Genomic DNA, 20,658 nt, shown 5'->3' with positions numbered 1-20,658 from the left:
GTTTCCCTGTTTGTACACTTTAAAAAAAACATATACTTTAGTTTCCATGTGTGTTTGAATGCTTTAAAAAGCCCTAAATTTTTGTTTCCTTGTCTGTCTGTATACTTAAAAAAAGCCCAAGACTTTATTTTCTCTTTGTGTTGGAGTACTTAAAAAAAAAACCCTAGACTTTAGTTTTTATATATATTAATTTCTTGCCTCCCTCCCCAACTCCCACCCATCCCAGGCACATTCTTTGAATTATAGACAATAAGAATTATAACCCTGACCTAACAAATAGATTAGATGCAGTCCCCATGCAAATCTTTGACTAACCAATATAAAATATATAAAATAAATTTGTAGGACTTTACAATAGATTAGACATCCCTATTCCCTTCGTAAATTTACATATCTAACAACTGTGGTCTATGTAATTTTTTAGTTATTGTATTATTTTTATGTTTTTTACATTTATGTAAACTGTTTTGACTAAACTCTGTTTGTAAAAGCGGTATAGAAACACTTCTAAATAAATAAATAAATGAACTCAACAATATTAGAATGCAGACAACAGTCCAGTAACAAGATGCAGGCTATCCAGTCCTTCACACTGAATGCCACATATCTGATTATCTACCAGCAGGCAAGACGTTATATAGGTGTTTTTCATCCAAAGAGTTCCTGGCTCTCAGAGAACAAGTCTGATCTTTGGCGCCTAGAGTGGTAGACATGGATGAGCTGAGACAGACAGAGAGATTAATAGAGAAGACTAGTAAAGTACCAACTCTAGTCTGGCAGCCTTGTATTACCTTAGAGGAGTAAGATCACCTGGAAGGATAGCATCACTGTGGTGTAGCATGAAGTGATCTTGTAGCTAGGTCCTACTCTCTAGTTGATGCAGTATCCTCTTGCATCAAGATTGGGTATCCAAGGGCTTGTGGCCAGGAGGAAAGGGTAAGGACAGCCACTGAAGTTGACAATTCAATCATTAGGAATGTAGATCTTGGTAGAAATGAGGATTTCTTATTAACTTGACTGTCTGATGCAAAAATGGTAGACCTTACAAATCACCTAGATAAGATTTTAGAGAGTGCTGGGGAGGAGCCCCCTGTCGTGGTACATGTGGGTACTAATAAAATAGGAAGGAGTGGGAAGAAGATTCTGGAGGCAAAATTTGGGCTTTTAGGAAAGAAATTGAAATCTAGTATCTCTCCAGGGCTGCATTCTTGGTAATGCTCCTCGTTACAAGCACAATGCCCCAGAGGCAGGCAAAGCTTCAGAGTCTGAAGACATAGATAAGATGATGCTACATAGAAGAAGGCTTTAGATTTGATAGATCTGGGCAACATTCTGGGGGAATGAGACTATTCTGAAAGGATGGGCTCTACCTTAATCAAGGTGGAAAACAGTTGCAGGCAGTAATGTTTAAAAAGGAGAAAAAACAGTTTTTAAATTAGAACATGGAAAATGTTGAAAGTCTCTCAGCAGTTTATAATTTGGAGGGAGGTATTTTCCAAAGATACTTGCAAAACAGGGAAGTTGGAATATCCTAGTAAAGAGGTTGTGGTTAGGGTTGAAGTAGCCCAGATGGATGTGGATAAAGGACACCTAGATGTGAATGACTCTACTCTGCCTGTATCATCTGCTAATAAGCAGATGGTGAATACAAATGAAAGTTCAAATAAAAAACATATTATAAAATGCATGCATGCAAATGCCAGAAATTAGAATAGTAGGACTAGAGATTTAGAATACATAACAATATTCCTATATAGACATACATGTTCCATGTAAACCGCCTACCCGGCGATAGTTATCTCTGTTAAATGTGAACCGGAGTGATATGTATTGTATACAGGAACTTCCGGTATATAAAAACCAATAAATAAATAAATAAATAGGAATTTCAGAGATGTGGAGCAAGGAGGATAACTAGTGGGACACTGTAATGCTAGAGTATACTTTATATCAACTTGACAGAGTAGATCAAATTCGTGGATGGGGTGGAACTATATGTAAATGATGGCATTGAGTGAAGCATGATACAAATCCCACAGGAAACAAAATACACTGTGGAATCTTATGGACAGAAATTCCATGTATGAATAGTAGAGTATAACAGTGGTGTACAGTTTTAGTCAGAAACTATTGAGAAAGCCCAATAATGACTCAAGAACAATTTTTAGATTATAGGTACTATGTTAGGGGAGGATAATAAAGAATCTTGTTTATGAAGATGTTCCTGACTGTAAACTCACTTCATTCCTTTATTGAGGAAAAAGTATCACATTTGAGAAAATCTATCAATAGAGGTGGGGAAAAGGTAACTGGAACTGTGGACTCACTTGACTTTTAAACATCAGTTATCACTGAGGATGTGAATGGATTATTATTACAGGAAGAAGTTTCTGATGTTATTCCTGAACCTAATTTGGCCGATCTGGAGAGTTCTGAAGGTTTTAGACAATTTGAATCAGTTTCTCTTATGGAAATTAAATTGGTGGTAAACTGGGTAAAGAAATTGAAATATTTTCAATCCTTGCCCATCATATTTAATTGACTTATTAGCTGTACCAGAATTGAAGGGATGTGGATGGTGATCAATTCTTCTCTGTCTGAAGGGTTGGTCCCTGATCAGTTGAAAAAGTTTGTGATGTCTCCTATTTTAAAAAATGCTAAAGTAGATCCTAGAGTCTGTTCTTATAGACCTGTTGCTAATTTACCTTTGTAGCTAAAGTTCTGGAAAGGGTGATGACCTCTGAGATTTCTGAATTTTAGGAAAATAATAATAGATTGGATTTAGCCCAAGCTGGCTTTCATAAGGGCTATAGTATGGAGACCATTATGGTGGCGTTGATGGACTCCGTACTGCCACAGTTACATAGCTGATTCACAGTACTGATAGATTTTACTGGATTTATCAAGCATTTTGACTTGGTTGATCATGATATTCTTGGAGACTCATTGTCAGTTGTGTTGGTATTGGAAGGAAGTGTTTTGAGCTGGATTTCCAGTGTTTTAACAAATAGGAAGCAATTATATATTTCTGGGCAATATACTCATTTGTGTTCTGTAAATTGGGGAGTTCCACAAGGATCTTCATTATCTCCTTTGTTGTTGAATGTCAGTTTAATCTCATTGAGAGACATTATTCATTCATTTGGTTTACCTGTTCATATACACTGATGACGTTCAAATTCAGTATCCCTGGGAGCTGATTTGAGACAGGATCTTTCCAATTTCACAATTGTATCAAAGTAGTTGGTAATTGGTTTAAGGTATAAACTATCTGTTTTTGAACATTAAGAAAATTGAAATTCTACAAGTGGGAACCAATTTGGAAAAATATCAACTCCAAATTGAGGGGCAGTCAGTCACAGCTAGCGATGATAGAGATTTCTTGAGGTCATGTTAAATTCTAGTTGGTCACTGGAAAGTCAAATTAATGCTGTGCTCTGCACTGCATATGGACAACTGATATTAGTGTGGCAATTGAAATCTCTTTTGAATTTTCAAATGTTAAAATCTGTTGTCTATGTCCTAGTTATTGTGATATTAGATTATTGTAACCTAATTTACTGGGGACTTCATGGTAATTTACTTCGGGAGCTTCAAGTAGTAAAAACATGGCTATGGGATTAGTTTTGGGTTGTTCATAATAGGAATCAGCTGCACCTCTTCTTGTGAAATTGCACTGTTTGCCAGTGGGGTTACAGTATAATTCAATGTCTGGGTCCACCACATATGTCCAATAAAATATCATGGAAATCTCCAATCAGAAATATATGTTTAAAATATGATTTTCAACTACAATGCTATTCGGTTAGAAGATTTCAAAATGTCAGATTCCAAAACTGATCATTTTCCATGACAGCACCTAAATTATGGAGTGACCTCCCTCTGTCTATGAGAGGAAACTGATCTGATGTGATTTCATTGATGATAACTGAGGTTCCAAACTAAGGCCTAGATTCATCATTTTGCTATACTATAGCGAAATGATCACCCACAGTAGGAAAAATGGGCATGGGGAGGCAAATGAGCACCTGGCCGCATCACAGTGTATGGTAACGCACACGGTGCCGGGTTATCATACGCAGCGATATCGGCTGCACTAGTCATTATCGCCTCCATAGCACCCTGGGAAAAGGTGTTGTTATTTCCCATATAATTGCCCACACTGGTTGTTGCGTTTTGGGCCCGCGGAGTGCCGCGGCCAGGCTCCTATCTCCCTCCAGTCCAGCTCCGAAGTGTCTCCCGGAGTTCCCCCGCTCTTTCGCGGCCTGCAGCCTGGCCTCTCCACAGCCAAGCCCTCCGCAGCCAAGCCTCTCCGCAGCCAAGCCCCGGCACTTCCTGCTTCGGCCCAGATTCCGCCCACTAAGCGAGCGCGCACAAGGGCTGCAAATTTAAAGGGACCAGCGTGAGGAAAACCTACTCCTCCTCTGAACTGATGTCAGACGCTGACAAAACTATTTAAATCCTGCTCACACTCTTCTTCTTTGCCTTGCAGCGAGGTTCCACTTTCTGAGTTCTCTAGTTGCTGTCTAGTCACCATTTCGGCGTCTTCCTGGCTCCTGACCTTGGCTTTCCTCCTGGCTTTGATTTCGGATCATCTTCTGGCTCATGACCTCAGCTTGTCTCCTGGCTTTGACTTCGGATCGTCTTCCTGGCTCCTGACCTCGGCTTGTCTCCTGGTTTTGACTTCGGATCATCTCCCTGGTTCCTGACTTCGGCTCGTCCTTGGCTACTGCTGTCTGCCGCCTGCCCTGACGCTTGCCTGACCCTGCTTCTAGCATCTCTACAGTTTGTCTTGATTTGGAGAGTACTTCTCTCTTGTCATCCTTCGGAGACTGCTCCTAAGTCCAAGTGGCTCGGGTTCTCACGGGCTCCTCCCGGAGGAACCGTGGGCTTTCCAGTGGTGTGAACTTCCTGTTGGTCTCCCAGCTCCAACTTCTTCTTCGCGCCTAAGTCCAAGTGGCTCAGGTCCTCACGGGCTCCTCCTGGGGGGATCGCGGGCTTCCATGGTGAAGACTCCCTAGGATCTCTACTTCAACTCTCAGATCTCTTCTGCAAGTCCGCCTCCCGGCTACAACTCCACTGTGGGTTTCTCCTAGCACTGCATCATCACCTTCTAGCTGGCCCAAGGGTCCATGAATGTAACAGTTTTGCAAGGCCATGGACCCGGTGGACCTTGCTGGCCTCCAGGCCATTCCTGGTATCGCTCAGCGGCTACACAGCAGCAATACTGCTTAGATGTACTGACGGCCACAGTAGAGAGACTGGCAAACCGTCTGGATGCTACATCCCCGGTAACAACCCCTGCTCCTGTTCTGATGCCAAGCCTCGGACCTGCGACCTCCACACAGGTGCCGGTCCTGCCCAGGTACTCGGGGGAGGCCAAAACAGTGCCGTGGTTTCCTCAACCAATGCTTCGTACGCTTAATCCTGCTTCCATCACAGTTCCCGTCAGATCTAGTGAAGACCAGCTATATCATTTCCCTGTTGGAGGGCAGGGCCCTAGCCTGGGCCTCGCCGTTATGGGAATGAAAGGATCCCATCCTGGGAGACTGGAACAATTCGTGACTATCTTTAGACAGATTTTTGATGAGTCCACTCACAGTCTACGGCAGTTGCGGAATTACTACGGTTAAGCCAGGGTACCTGTTCGCTAGCCAAATACGCGGTTGAATTCCGCACATTGGCTACCGAGCTAGACTGGAGGGAGGACAGCCTTCACGGGATATTCTTGGAAGGTCTGTCCCCACGCCTCAAAGACGAGCTAGCGGCAAGAGATCTTCCCGACGATTTAGATGGGATGATTGACCTGGCTGGATGGATTGACCGTCGATTCCAACTATGCTTCCATGAGGAAAGATCTACCCGAAGACTGACTAACTTAGCACCTGCATTTTTCTCGGCCGATGGCATCCCCTCCAAAGCCTTCAGGTAGCCAAGGGGCGGAACCCATGCAGTTGGGGCGAGGTCCCCTCTCCAGGAGGAAAAAAGACGCCGACGCTCCCTAGGCCTCTGTTTATATTGCGGCAACAAGGGGCACTTCTTGGCTCAGTGTGGTGAACGGCTGGGAAACGCCAGGTCCTAGGTCTCATCGGGGAGCTGACCCTAGGTACTACAAATATCGCTCCCCAATGCACTGTACCGGTGACTTTAGAATACCCTGGCGGTTCCTTCGCTACATTAGCATTTGTGGACTCCGAAGCCGGAGGGAACTTTATTCTCTATGATCCTTCCAGCAATTACAGCTTGCCGTACAGCCACTTCACCCTCCACTCTGAGTTTCTTCTATTCAGGGAACCCCTCTTCCAGGGAGTATTTCCACCATCATCAAGCTCTTAACTCTCTGCACAGGCCTCCTGCACACCAAAGAAATATTGTTTCTTATATTGGAGAGAGCCATTCATCTGATCATTTTGGGTCTGCCCTAGCTCCAGAAGCATTCCCCGGTTATCCACTGGGATACTCTTCAAATTGCATCTTGGAGTCCTTCCTGTTTTAATTCCTGCTTGGCCATAGTCCCACGGCCATGTGTTCTGCTGTTGACCACCTCGGTGTCTATACCCCAAGCCTACCAGAACTACAAGGACATCTTCTCTAAAGAAAAAGCTGAACTCCTTCCAGAACACTTGCCCTTTGATTGTGCCATAGACTTGTCGCCAGGTACCACACCCCCCAGGGGGGCACGTATACCCTTTATCACTTCCGGAGACCCAGGCTATGTCTAGCTACATTCAGGAAAACTTAGATTGTGGTTTCATCCGACCCTCCAAATCTCCAGCTGGAGTCGGGTTCTTTTTAATAGTGAAGAAGGATGGATCCCTTAGGCCCTGTATCGACTATTGTGGCCTCAACACCATTACGAGACGAGACAGGTATTCATTGCTGCTAATTCCGGAACTCCTAGACCGACTGCAAGGAGCCCAGATTTTCTCCAAATTGGACCTTCGGGGTGCGTACAATCTGGTAAGGATACAACCAGGCGATGAGTGGCAAACCGCCTTCAACACGAGAGACAGACATTATGAATATTTGGTCATGCCCTTCGGCTTGGGTAATGCCCCGGCGGTTTTTCAAAACCTTATGAATGAAGTGTTGAGAGATATGTTGCATACTTCCGTCATCTTATATCTAGATGATGTCCTGATTTACTCCAAGGATCTGGCCACGCATCGCTTGCACGTTCGACAAGTGCTACAAAAACAACGAGACAACCGTCTCTTTGCCAAACTGGAGAAGTGCCAGTTCGAACAAGAATCCCTGCTGTTCCTTAGGTACATTGTATCCTCCACGGGCTTCCACATGGATCCGGATAAAGTAGCAGCTATTAAGGATTGGCCTCGCCCAATGGGGATGAAGGCTCTTCAACGCTTCTTAGGGTTCCCAACTTTTACCGCCAGTTTATACCACATTACTCCCAGATAGTGGCCCCGCTCACTGCCCTAACCAAAAAAGGAGAGACGCCAGAAATTGGTCTCAGGTGGCGCAAGAAGCCTTCCAGGAGCTAAAAAGAGCCTTTCTTCGGGACGTATGTCTCCATCATCAAGATCCTCAATGTCAGTTTGTCATAGAGGTGGACGCATCTAACCTTGCGGTAGGAGCGGTCCTAAGCCAAATATTCAATAAAGGTAAATTGTTGCCATGCTCCTACTTCTCTCAGAAGTTCTCACCCACCGAAAAGAATTACGGTATCTGGGACAAGGAGCTGCTGGTTATTAAGCTGGCACTGGAAGAGTGGCATCAGTGGCTGGAAGGGGCCCAACACCTTGTAATTGTTTATACGGATCATAAGAACCTAGAGTTTCTGTACCGGGCCCAGTGCCTCAATCCCTGGCAAGCTCGCTGGTCTCTATTTTTCAGCCACTTCAACTTTCTCCTCCACTACAGACCAGCATTTAAGAATGTTCGGGCAGATGCCCTCTCTCACACCGCGGAGACTGAAGATACCCCCAATACGCCTCAATACATCTTAGACCCTGCCAAGATCGTCCTTGCACCTTCAGAGGTAGTTGCCCTAGGCAAGACGGTAGTGCCTGCTCGCCTGCGCAAGAAAGTATTGTCGTGGGCTCACGACTCTTTAACTGCAGGTCATCCTGAAGTTTCCCGGACCCAGGAAAGCAGCATTGATCGCTGTCCCGGCTTCCGGTGCGTGCAACTTACTTCAGGTCGGGCCCTGAAGTAAGTTGGGAAAAAAAAATAAACCCAAAAAGGTAGGAATTAGGGGTTGGGGGGAAGGGGAAGGGGAAGGGGAAGGGAGGTTAGGGTAGGGAGTAGGGAAGTTCCCTTCCAGTTTGCTCCTTATTTGGAGTGGACTGAGAGGGAATTGGGGAAGGCCGGGATGTGTCGCCGAGCAAAATTTGCAAAACTGTACCCCCCCTTGCGCGCACCGCGTGCACATGCGCGCGCTGATTACAAAATCCGGCGCGCATATGCGCATGGCCCAACGATTTTATAACATGCCTGCATCGGCGCATTCATGTGTGTGCACCTTTCAAAATCTACCCGCAATTGAATAAACAATATAATTGCATGTTAACAAACTCATATTTTGTATCTAAAGACTATTCTATGGTGGTTATATGATGATGGCTAATAAGGAGTGGAGATGTTGAGCGGTATACAGTTAGGTAAACACCATAGAAGAGAGTATAGCGCTATAAAGATTATTGGATCCAATTTTTAGGATTCAATAAACCAAACGAGAGATTGATGAAATCAACTTATCCTTTATTTATTAAGTGATATACTTGCGAAGAAGTCTTTAGGTCCCCCAACACGGACCGTGTTTCGCCACAAGGGCTGCATCGGGAGGGACAAAGCCCAATGGTAAAGTGGTGGGATATGTGACTTGAAATATGTTGAATGTTGAGCTTCGGAGATAATGAAAATGTAGAGCCCTATGGAGGGAATCCAAAACAACTTGAAGTTATTAGCAGCAGTGTCTCCTTAAGGAAGAGTTTCAGAAAGGAACATACAATTTTTACCGATTCGATGAAAAAGTATGGTGGAGAATCGGTAAAAATTGTATGTTCCTTTCTGAAACTCTTCCTTAAGGAGATGCTGCTGCTAATAACTGCAAGTTGTTTTGGATTCCCTCTACATTTTCATTATCTCCAACGCTCAACATTCAACATATTTCAAGTCACCTATCCCACCGCTTTACCATTGGGCTTTGTCCCTCCCGACGCATCTCTTGTGACGAAACACTGTCCGTTTCGGGGGACCTAAAGATTTCTTTGCACGTATATTACTTAATAAATGAAGGATATGCTGATTTCATCAATCTCTCAAGTTTGATTTATTGAATCCTAAAAATTGGATCCATGAACCTTTATAGCGCTATGCTCTCTTCTATGGTGGTTATATGATGATGCCTTTTTTTTGGGGGGGGGGGGGGGGGGTTGTTTTAAGTCATTTTGAATTGAATATATAGAAGGCAATTAATAAAGCTACATAAATAAATATATGATGATGTAATATAAAATGCATTATACAAAATATGCTTAGAATATTTAAAGCAGTCACCTTGTAAACTTTGCATATGATTTTAACAAACTTATATTACTGGATACAATTATAGTAAATGTAAGAAACATTTTTTCTTAATTACACAGCCTAAGGCAGAGGTAGGAAACTCATGTCCTCAAGTACTGAAAACAGGTTGGGTTTTCAAGTTATCCATACTATATATGTAATGAGATACATTTGCATGCATTGTCTCCACTGCAAACAAATGTGGATATCTTGAAAATTCAACTGACTTGAGTACTCAAGAGCTTAAATTGCCTACCCTGGATGAGTGGTTAGAACAATGGGTTAAAAACCAAGAAACTTAAGTTTCAAATCCCACTTATCTCACTGACAGTTCTTGTGATCTTGGGTTAGTCACTTTATCTCCTGTTACCTCATATACCCAATTAGGACCTAACTTGCAAACCTATCAGTAATACAGCATTTGCACACCTAAATGGAGATTAATACTAGTATTTTATAAACTGTGCAGCTGGAGCGAATTTCTGCCCTGAAAGTACATGTGTATATTTCCAGTGCAAGAAAACACATATTTTCTCTACCCATTTTATAAACATACGCACAAGGGATGGTAGCTTTCAAACCAACAGGCGGGTGCATATTTGTGTGCGTGCATTGGCCCTCATCCAGAGATGTATCTATTTTATAACATGTGTGTATATGTGCACGTTTTAAAACAGCCTGGCCATAAGCATGGGTGTGCAAACACCAATTCTACCGCATAAGATGGGGGATTTTAAAGGAACATGTGCCCATGCCATTTCCAGTTTAGCAGTTCATCCACCAGTTCACCCAGTTAACAGGTCCTCCAACCACCAATCCCCATTATCGCAGACCCTTTAAACCCCTCAGAAATGGCTTGATTCTTTTATTTTATGAGCTACAGGTCATCCATTACATGGCAGGGAACCTCTGTGCGCCAGGGTGCACAAGTATTTACACAGTCATCTCTTGGCTAGGCCCCGAAATGCCCACATCCCACCCCTTTTTGGACATTTTTGAGATGCATCCCCTAATTGATATAAGTACCAGGCTTTTAAAATTCACCTTCTATATTTTATGTGCAAAATAATTATGACACTGAATAAACTTCCAGAATTTTATATTGTTTTGAAAATACTTATGCACATACTTGGAACCTCTAGTTCATTGATACCTCTGCCAGGTCACCTAGTCCTTCTCCACTGCATACTGGACCTCCACTATTTGACCCAGATCTCCCATCCACATAGCAAGTGTAAAAATGTACAAATAAGTTCAGTGATATATATATATATATATATATATATATAAATACTTTATAAACTCCACAGTTAGTAAGAAACTATATTTGAGTATGTTTCTTACAAAATAACTACTGTGAGATCTTCAGAATCCTGCCCTGGAACATCCCTAGATCGTCCCTTTTTTCTCTCTGGTAAAATTACATGTACAATAAAAAATATATGCATACTCTCGACATTTATAAAAATGGCATATATGTGTGCACATGCTACTTACATACACATATGCTATTTTTACGTGTACAACCTCTTTGAACATTCCTTAGGTTATAAGCTTTTTGGGGCAGGGAATTACTTTACCTGAATACTACTAATGTTGTAAGCCACCTTAAGCATTATTTGGAAAGGTAGACTAAAAATCCAAATACTTTTTACATTTCTAACATACTGTACATTTTACTTTTGATGAACAAACAAAGAATCAACAGTTAAATATAAAAAATGTTCTAAAAATAGTACTAACCTTTAACCCAAGCATTGTGCCTGAATCTCTAGGAACACTTCCGTCTTTTAATCGTTTGTTTAACAAAATCCGGCCAATTAGACGGTCTCCATCTTTGGATGGCTGCCAAGTCACAGGATGCTATGGTGTTAATGTAAAAATAAAAGTTATCTTTGTCTATGAAATATCTATAAAAACAGTTATAAATTTCTACTTTACAAAATTCAGAATGTACTATGAAATACTATGATTACACAATTGTTATAGTTTTTCTGGCATTATTTCAAGAAATCTATTCATATTTATTTTAAAGAGTAACACTTACAGGGATCTAATTTAAGCAGATCTTACCAGAAGCAACAGAATGAGTGAGATATCCTACACAACAAACCATTTATTAAGAAAAGTCTGTCGTAAAGATTCAAAAAGGTTCTAATCTATTATAGTATTTTATCCTGCAGAAATCATTAGGCCCTAAAAAATTGTCTTTGTGTGGATATTTCAAGTTTCTCATTGCTCGAAAAAAATGCTATACAGCAAACTAATGCTTAGAGCAACATATTTCTTATAGAACATGGGTTGCTAATCCTCACACATGAAGAACCAAAAGTGCAATTATTAAGGATACAAAATTAAAGTTACAGGAAAATAGCCTACATTACCAAATGTAACTATATTTAATATTCGTACCACTCATAAATATACAATCTTATATTTATTTATCATCGTAGAACTACATGCTTTAAAATGTATTACGCATACATTGTGTATCATAGCAAATCCATATACAGGTTATAATATAGTTCCATGCTCAAATTCATAGCAAAAGTATCAGATAACAGGCAATTATTTTTTCCTGTTTTCCCCACTGAAAAAAATAACCCATCCCACCACACAGAAAGCACAAAAGCACATAAAGCAGATGGCAAAGACTATTTGACTATACAAAACTGCGCCAAAATGCCATAACAACAAAATCAAAAAAGAAACATGTCAGTGAAATGGAAAAAAAGAAAAACAACTTTTCTGTGCAATCAGACCCAGATTTTCTTCCTTTTAACCTGGGATTCAACTATTTTAAATTTAATTTCATATTCCATTCCCCAGGGACATGTATGCAAGCAACAAGCCAATCCAATGGAATCTCCAAAGTACTAATAACTTATAATTAGGGGCAACATAAAATATTACCATGCAATGTAAGACCAAAAACATTCCTTTGTGCCTTATGATTAATTTTGATTCTTATGCTGCTGAAGAGAGTAAAAACAGCAAAGTAAACAGAAGTTTTTGGTTTTGTTTTTCTTTTCTGCACCTTAAGAAATGCTACATTGTCTAGGAAATACCCCATCTTCATGGTAAATACTGTTTTAATGAGTGACAGATAGCAAACGAAGACCAAATGAGCAAGTTAAAATGCAGGCTCCACAATCTCAGTACCTTGTCCGCTATAGGCTATGCTCCTCGTTAAGGGTCGTGCTACTACACGTATCTTACCCCAGAGTCCTTTAATCTGAGGCTCAGACCATTCCAAGTCCTCTTCCAAAGAGTGGCCACCAAAGCACACCATTTTCTTTTTGTTTCTCAGACAAGGTGTTAGAGTCCGACAAAACTGCCTGCTCACTAGTTTTTTCTTTTTCCCCTTTGACTGCCCCCTACAGGTGTGGGATAAAAAAAGGATACAAAAAAGAAAACATGCAGAGGTGTAAATAAAACAAAGGAAAAGTGGAATGATAAAGGAAATTGAATGGTAAGGCTCCACATGTCTCACCAAAGACATTGGGGATGCCTCACTGCTATGCCAAGACGTATGGTCCAACCAGTTGTAATCCATGTCCCCTGTGAGAATCAGACAGACAAGATAGCGCAGTAAAGGAAAGGTGAAGAAAGGACAGACAAAGATATAATACACATTTTCCTTTATGTTGGTACTCCTGTCTGATTCAAAACCTTCAGCTTTTGTACTCATTAACACATAATATGGAAAACCTAATGCTTTACTGATTTGGGAGACATACATACTAATCAGACATAAGTGATTGGCCAATTAACAATGAATTGATATCAACAATGATAATTAAGGGCTCTGGTTCAAAAGAAATGGTGGTTCTTCTCCTCTCCCTTCTTCAGTGATTACTGAACTAAAATATTTTTTTAGGATGTCTGCTTTTTGCTGGTTACCCTTCACTTGTCTGTTCAATATCTTCATGAGTGGTATTACAAAGGGGGTTATTAGAAAAGTTGGGCTTTTTGCTGATGACACTGAGATCTGCAAGAGTTCACACCCTTGAGGGAGTAGAAAAGAGGAGGAACAATATAAAAAAGATCAAGGAGTGATTGAGTGCATGCCAGCTATGTTTCAATGCTAAAAAGAGCAGAGTAATGCATCTGAGAAACAGAAATTCAAGACAGCACTTTGGAATGAGTCATGAGGTACTGTTTTACACAAGAGATAGATTTTGGGGTGACCATATCTGATAATCTTAAGATAATGAAATATTGTGCAAAGGCAGTAGTCAGAACTAGAAAACAGTTAGTGTACACGGGGAGAGGCATAACCACTAGAAAGAAGACGGCCATAGATTCATTAGAGGATGATGGACAAAAAATAACAGCTGCCCAAAAAAGGCATTTTAGCTCTTTGACCTAAATTAATTCCTCATGTTTTCTGCAAAGAATTGCTCTTTTTAAAATTCAGAATTAGGAAGAGAAAAAGTAAGGTGAAATCTTACCAGATGGATCCCTCAACATCTACTTGAGGTCCAATGGATATGTCTTATCATACCAGGTCAGAATGGAAATCAGGAAGAAGGATTGGGGCTGCAGGAAAACCAAAAAGATGCTGATCCTAATGCCTTGGCAGTGTCCTTAAGTCCACCTAGCAGAATGCCTCTTTTCATGCATAGTGGTGGAATCATGCCATCATTCCCAACACCCACAGACCTGGAGGTAGCAAAGCTGAAAAACAGTCTCAGTGGGAGAAAACAGCTGGCTCCTCTAGCATGCATGCTCTTGGTAGGAAGATTTTTAATCTGGCATTCAGGTTGAAGATTCTGCTTCTTTGTCAATGAAGGGGGGACAATGGTGGATGTGAGCAGCCCTCCAAATCCAGTCAGCAGGAGGATTTCAATCATGTCACCAGAAGTTTACCCTGGAGTGGGGGATGTGTAAGTGTGTTTCTTCCCCCAGGGATCCCCACCTTAGAGGAGGTCTTGCAAAGCATGTGTAAAACTCTAGGAATTTGCTCTAAATGTTTAAGACAATTGTGTAATTTTACTAAAGAAGCAGCCCCTAAATTTGAAATCCAGGAACAGAGACTGGGAGATTATGATTAAAAAAAACATTACAATAAGCAAAAGTGCTTGAAATTAAGGACAACTGAGTACTTCTTTCAAAGATGAAACATCTAGAAAATAGAGTTAGAAATAGAAATAATTTATTTTCGAACTTTCCAAAATCTCCACTTTATTCTCTTTATGAGAGGTTCAAGAAGTACTTAATTGAGTAAACTTTCCAGCAGAATCTCTTCCCATACTGATAGATTCTATAACTTGCCAATGTCAGGACTAGTTAGTTATAAGGGGTAGTATGGATGTAATTGAGTTAAGTTGAAATTTGGACTTGTCAACTATACTGGAAACAACCAAGAAGGAGATTTCTACATGGGCCAACTTATTGGTCACTCTATTTATTTATTTATTTATGTATTTATTTATTTATCTACTTATTTAGTGCTTTTATATACCAACGTTCATCAGGGATAGCACATCGGTTCACAAAAACGAGAAACTGCGCCAGAAGGTGCGCTTGACAATTAACAATTAACAGAATAATGATACACTGCGGTTAGGATGCAGTTGACAAGTAACTTAATAAAACTGATGCATATAAAACTGCTAAGATAATAAATGTCTCTTTACCTATAACGTAGATATGAAAGAGAACGAAGAAATTGTCTTATGAGTAAATTATGTACATAGGCTATTAGGTAATTATGTACAGAGCAGTTGAGTTGTTTTTTATCTAGCCCCAAAGCTGGAAAGAGATAGGGCATTTAACTCATTATATCGCAAATTTTTAAGAAGCTGTCCTCTAAATAGGACACTGGGGACATAATGGGTTAAAATGTTTGGGGTTTTTTTTTCCAAAAGAAAGCTTAACTTTGGACATAAAGTTAGATTATTCCTGGATTTTCTAGAGTTACCCAACTTAGAAGGAAGCCTTTGCAGGGCTGTAATTGCATTCTCATGTTATAGAAATTGGTGCTGAGTATTATGTAAAATACCCTGTAAATGTATTGTTATGCTTAAGGGTAACAGCTTTATCTTTTTTGACCAAATATAGGCCTGGCTTTATCAAAATGCACTAAATATTGCATGTGATAGGAAAAGGGGTGTGTTTTATGGTAATAGGCAGTTTATTGCAAAGTGCTCTGCATAGGTATTAGCACAAACTGTTTTTGTGATAAGTGCCAGAATTGTTGTATTTCATACATACAGCTGCTAGGGGGACCATTTAAGCTGCTGGAAATCCAGCCTAGCTATCAGGGCCCAGAGAGAGAGAGAGAGAGAGAGAGAGAGAGAGAGAGAGAGAGAGAGAGAGAGACTAACCATAATGCCCTCATACTAGGTAGGTATTTATACCTCTATATGAGGCTTACCTAGTCACTCGAGGTGAGGTTTAGGTATTACTGTAGGGGTTAGGGGCCACTTTGAAAATCAAAGTGAGAAATACGAACAGAACAGTGCTCTCTTGTGAAGATTTGATGATCTTCGGCGTGAGGAAACTCACACAAAGATGAGATTTGTGCAATGTTTTCGCAACCTAGCTTGATGGAGTCTCTACTCGGGTAACATCAAGCTAGGTTGAGAGAACACTGCACAAATCTCATCTTTGTGTGAGTTTCCTCACTCTGAAGGTCATCAAATCTTCACAAGAGAGCATATAGAAAGACATGGTTTAATGGAACACAGTCAACATGAATTTACCCAAGGGAAGTCTTGCATAACAAATCTGCTTCATTTTTTTGAAAGGGTTAATAAACATGTGGATAAAGGTGAACTGGTAGATGTAGTGTATTTGGATTTTCAGAAGGCTTTTGACAAAATCCCTCATGAGAGGCTTCTAAGAAAACTAAAAGGTCATGGGATAGGAGGCGATGTACTTTTGTGGATTACAAACTGGTTAAAAGACAGGAAACAGAGAGTAGGATTAAATGGTCAATTTTCTCAGTGGAAAAGGGTAAACAGTGGAGTGCCTCAGGGATCTGTATTGGACCGGTGCTTTTCAATGTATTTATAAATGATCTGGAAAGGAATACGATGAATGAGGTTATCAAATTTGCGGATGATACAAAATTATTCAGAGTAGTTAAATCACAAGAGGATTGTGATATATTACAGGACCTTGCAAGACTGGAAGATTGGGCATCCAAATGGCAGATGAAATTTAATGTGGACAAGTGCAAGGTGTTGCATATAGGGAAAAATAACCCTTACTGTAGTTACACGATGTTAGGTTCCATATTAGGAGTTACCACCCAGGAAAAAGATCTAGGCATCATAGTGGATAATACTCTGAAATCATCAGCTCAGTGTGCTGCAGCAGTCAAAAAAGCAAACAGAATGTTAGGAATTATTAGGAAGGTGATGGTTAATGTCATAATGCCTCTATATCGCTCCATGCTGAGACCGCACCTTGAATACTGTGTACAATTCTGGTCGTCGCATCTCAAAGAAGATATAGTTGCGATGGAGAAAGTACAGAGAAGGGCAAACAAAATTATAAAGGGAATGGAACACCTCCTCTATGAGGAAAGGCTGAAGAAGTTGGGGCTGTTCAGCTTGGAGAAGAGACGCTAAGGAGGGATATGATAGAGGTCTTTAAGATAATGAGAGGTCTTGAACGAGTAGAAGTGAATCGGTTATTTACACTTTCAGATAATAGAAGGACTAGGGGGCATTACATGAAATTAGCAAGTAGCACATGTAAGACTAATCGGAGAAAATTCTTTTTCACTCAACGTACAATTAAGCTCTGGAATTTGTTGCCAGAGGAGGTGGTTAGTGTAGTTAGTGTAGCTGAGTTCAAAAAAGGTTTGGATAAGTTCTTGTAGAAGAAGTCCATTAACTGTTATTAATCAAGTTTACTTAGCTAATAACCACTGCTATTAACTGAATTAGTAGCATGGGACCTTCTTGGTGTTTGGGTACTCGCCAGGTTCTTGTGACCTGGTTTTGGCCTCTGTTGGAAACAGGATGCTGGGCTTGATGGACCCTTGGTCTGACCCAGCATGGCAATTTCTTATGTTCTTATGTTCACTGTTCTGTTCGTACGTCTCACTTCGAATGTCAAAGTTTCCCCTAACCCCTACACTAATACCTAAACCTCATCTCGAATGACTAGGTAAGGCCTCATATAGAGGTATAAATACCTACCTAGTATGAGGGCATTATGGCTAGGGCTCTCTCTCTCTCTCTCTCTTTCTCTCTCTCACTCACTCCTTATCTCTCTTTCTCTCTCTCTCTCTCTCTCTCTCACTGGTTGTAGAAAGGCCCTGACAGCTAGGCTGGATCTCCAGCAGCTTAAAACTACTAAAAGGGTCTACTATCAGTACCTACTATTAAATCAGCAAGACTCAGCCATGTTAGAGATCATGTTTATCCTTGCAGGAACAAAAGTCTGGAACTCTTTACCACACTTACTTGAGATTGTTATCAGAAAAAAGAAATTTAAATCTAAAAACTTGGTTATTTAAATGTGCATTTGCAGAGTATGAAACCTCTGAACTGAACAGGAATCAATAGATATGAGCCGCAAAACTTCAGTTAATATTATGTGCTAACTTCTATGAATTGTTTTATTTTATTATTATTTTTAATTTTAGGCTTTCTGGTAATGCTATTTTAAATTTAATTAGTATGTGTATTTTATTTTATTTATCTTTTCTCATAACAGCTTATTTATTCATCTTTTCTTTGTAATTTAGCTGTTATTACTATATTATCAAAAATTTTGTATTCTGTATGAGCTCTGCTTTTGTAAACCGTTGTGAAGGCTTGTCTGATGTAACAGTATATAAATAACAATAAACTAAACTAAACTAAAAACAGCATTTGCGCCAACAGAAAAAGGTGTAGTTAAAATACACATTAAAGCCGTGCGATATGGCTTCGCAAATTAATGAAGCTTGGCCACAATCCCACCCCAAACTCCTCCCCTTTTTCTAATTTGCATCGCACTATGCATTATGGCGTTTTCGCATGCGTTAAATAGTGTTTTCACATGTGTTAAAGACATTTTTTTCATGTGTAAAACGCCTTAACGCATGCGAAAACGCCATATAGCACTTTGATAAATGACCTCCCATAGTTAGATTTCTTAGAGTTAAAATCTTCTGTTAAATGAATATTTATTTATTTATTTATTTATTTAAAATTTTTATATACCGGCATTCATGATACAATCACATCATGCCGGTTTACATAGAACAGGGGTGTACAAAGAACAATGAGTAACCTTTTAGTGAGGAGGAAGCAGTTACAAATAACAAGGTACTAGAACTGGGAGTAGAGAAAGAAAGGGAGAGGATAACATTAGATAAAGATATTCTCTGGATCTGCTAGGAAATTTTTGAAAGTTCTGGTTAAACCTTTTTTGGACAGGTTCTTTTATTGTTTTCTTATTATTATATATTTAATCTATAAATGAAGATATATATATATCTATTAAGGGTTTTGGGGGAATGTGTGTGGTAACACCCAAATTTTCAAACACCGGCGCTCATAAAATCCTAGAAATACACGCATGGCCGGGATGTGCATGCGCCGAGCACATTTTATAAACGGCCTGGCCATGCGCGTATCTGCCAGTACGCCCAGAAGTGCTGGCAGATCAAAAGGGGCGGGGCATGGGCGGGCCAGGGAAGTGTGCGCCGGCCGGAAGTTACTTCTGCTCCAAAGGAGCAGTAAGATATAAAACCAAAACATTGGGAGCGGACTGGGTGGGAACTGGAAAAGGCCTACTTGTGTCGCTGCATGTATTTTTTTTTTAATTCTCCCCCCTTGCGCACTCAACAACACCCGCCCACACATGTGCATGTGGATATTAAAATCCAGTGCATGTGAGCACGTGGGAATCATATTTTGTAATATGTGTGTGCCAGTGCATGTATGTTATAAAATCATCGCGTCCATGTGTGCATATCAGGAACCGCATGCACATGGACATGCACATACGGGTTTTAAAACTGAGCCCATAGTGTGTATGACGTGAGTGGGGAGTATGTATATGTATAGCTGGGGGCACTCTTTCCCCTTTGCACTTTCTCCCTGTCTCCTCACCGCATTGTGTGTGTGTTGAAGAGGAGGATGCAGGTGATGTGTGCAGGTCCCTTCACATTCTCCACTTTGCCCCTCCCACTCGCCAATTTGTACCCCTCTCCCCATGTGTATGCAGAGGAGGGGTTAGTTGTGTAGCTGTGTATGTGTGTATATGGGTGGGGGCATTCTTTTCCCCATCTCCTCATCTATGTAGTGGGTCGGGGTTTTGAGACAGAGAATGGATATGAGGTGGTGTGAAAGGGGATAAGTAGGGGTGTGAGACAGGGTAGGCACACTCTCTTTCCCCTCATAATATCCACCTTGTGGTACAGATGAGATTTGTGTGTGTGGTGGGGGTGGGTAGGTGCGTTACATTGGGGACACTATTTTCTCACCCCTGTTTTGTTTGAGGGGGGGGGAGTTGGTAGTGTTGGTGGGATGTCTGTGCTGGGATGTGTGTGTATGTGCACTGTCCGTCTCCCCCTCCTCCTCCATGTGTATGTTTCAGTGGAGGGGAGGATAGTAGTGTATATGGAGTATGTGTGAGAGGCATTTGTGTGTATATGGGTGAGGGCACTCTTTTCTAATCACAATCTCTTATCCTCACACTCTTCATTTTGTCCCCATCTCTTCATCCCTGGGTGTAGGGGAGGGAGTATGATGTATCATGGGGGATGTATGGGTGAAAATCCTATCTCTCCTACTACTCACCTCTATGTTTATGGGGGGAGAGAAGGGGGCTCTATGTGTGTGAGGGGTGTAAACAGAGGAAGGTGATGGTGTAGGTGAGTGTGAGTGAGGGTATAGGTGTGTGTGTGTACACTCTTCTTTTCCACGTCCCTTCCATTTTCATTGACCATTTTGTTCATCTCTCCCTCCCCTCCTCTCCTACTCCTAATTCAACACCTCCTCTTCCCCTACTGACACATGCAATCTTCCCTTGCACTCTCTGGTTTGTAGCCCCCCTCTCATGGGGAGGATGGGGAGTGTGGATGGGTACATTTTTTCCACGTCCCTCGTCCCTGTATATGTGTGGAGTTGGGGTGTACGTAGGTGGTGGTCCAGGAGTGAGCAGAAGGAGGTGTGT

The 20,658-nt window shown here is 41.0% G+C and overlaps 1 protein-coding gene across 1 annotated transcript in view; it reads right to left on the bottom strand.

Moving 5' to 3' along the window:
• The window catches only part of LOC115085620 (regulating synaptic membrane exocytosis protein 2-like), a 914,496-nt gene extending 901,411 nt beyond the window's left edge, over positions 1-13,085 (bottom strand). Inside the window, exons 1-2 of the mRNA XM_029591858.1 lie at positions 13,022-13,085; positions 11,272-11,391 (exon numbers count right to left, since the gene is read on the bottom strand). Of these exons, the coding sequence (XP_029447718.1) occupies positions 11,272-11,391; positions 13,022-13,084 (183 nt within the window). The 5' untranslated portion in view covers position 13,085. The remainder of the gene's footprint in view (positions 1-11,271; positions 11,392-13,021) is intronic.
• Positions 13,086-20,658: the final 7,573 nt, after the last annotated feature.

This window comes from Rhinatrema bivittatum, chromosome 2 (genome assembly GCF_901001135.1).
Source record: "Rhinatrema bivittatum chromosome 2, aRhiBiv1.1, whole genome shotgun sequence".
NCBI classification, from domain to species: Eukaryota; Metazoa; Chordata; class Amphibia; order Gymnophiona; family Rhinatrematidae; genus Rhinatrema; species Rhinatrema bivittatum.
Note: the sequence above shows the minus strand (reverse complement) of the source record. Positions and strands in the feature narration are given on the sequence as shown.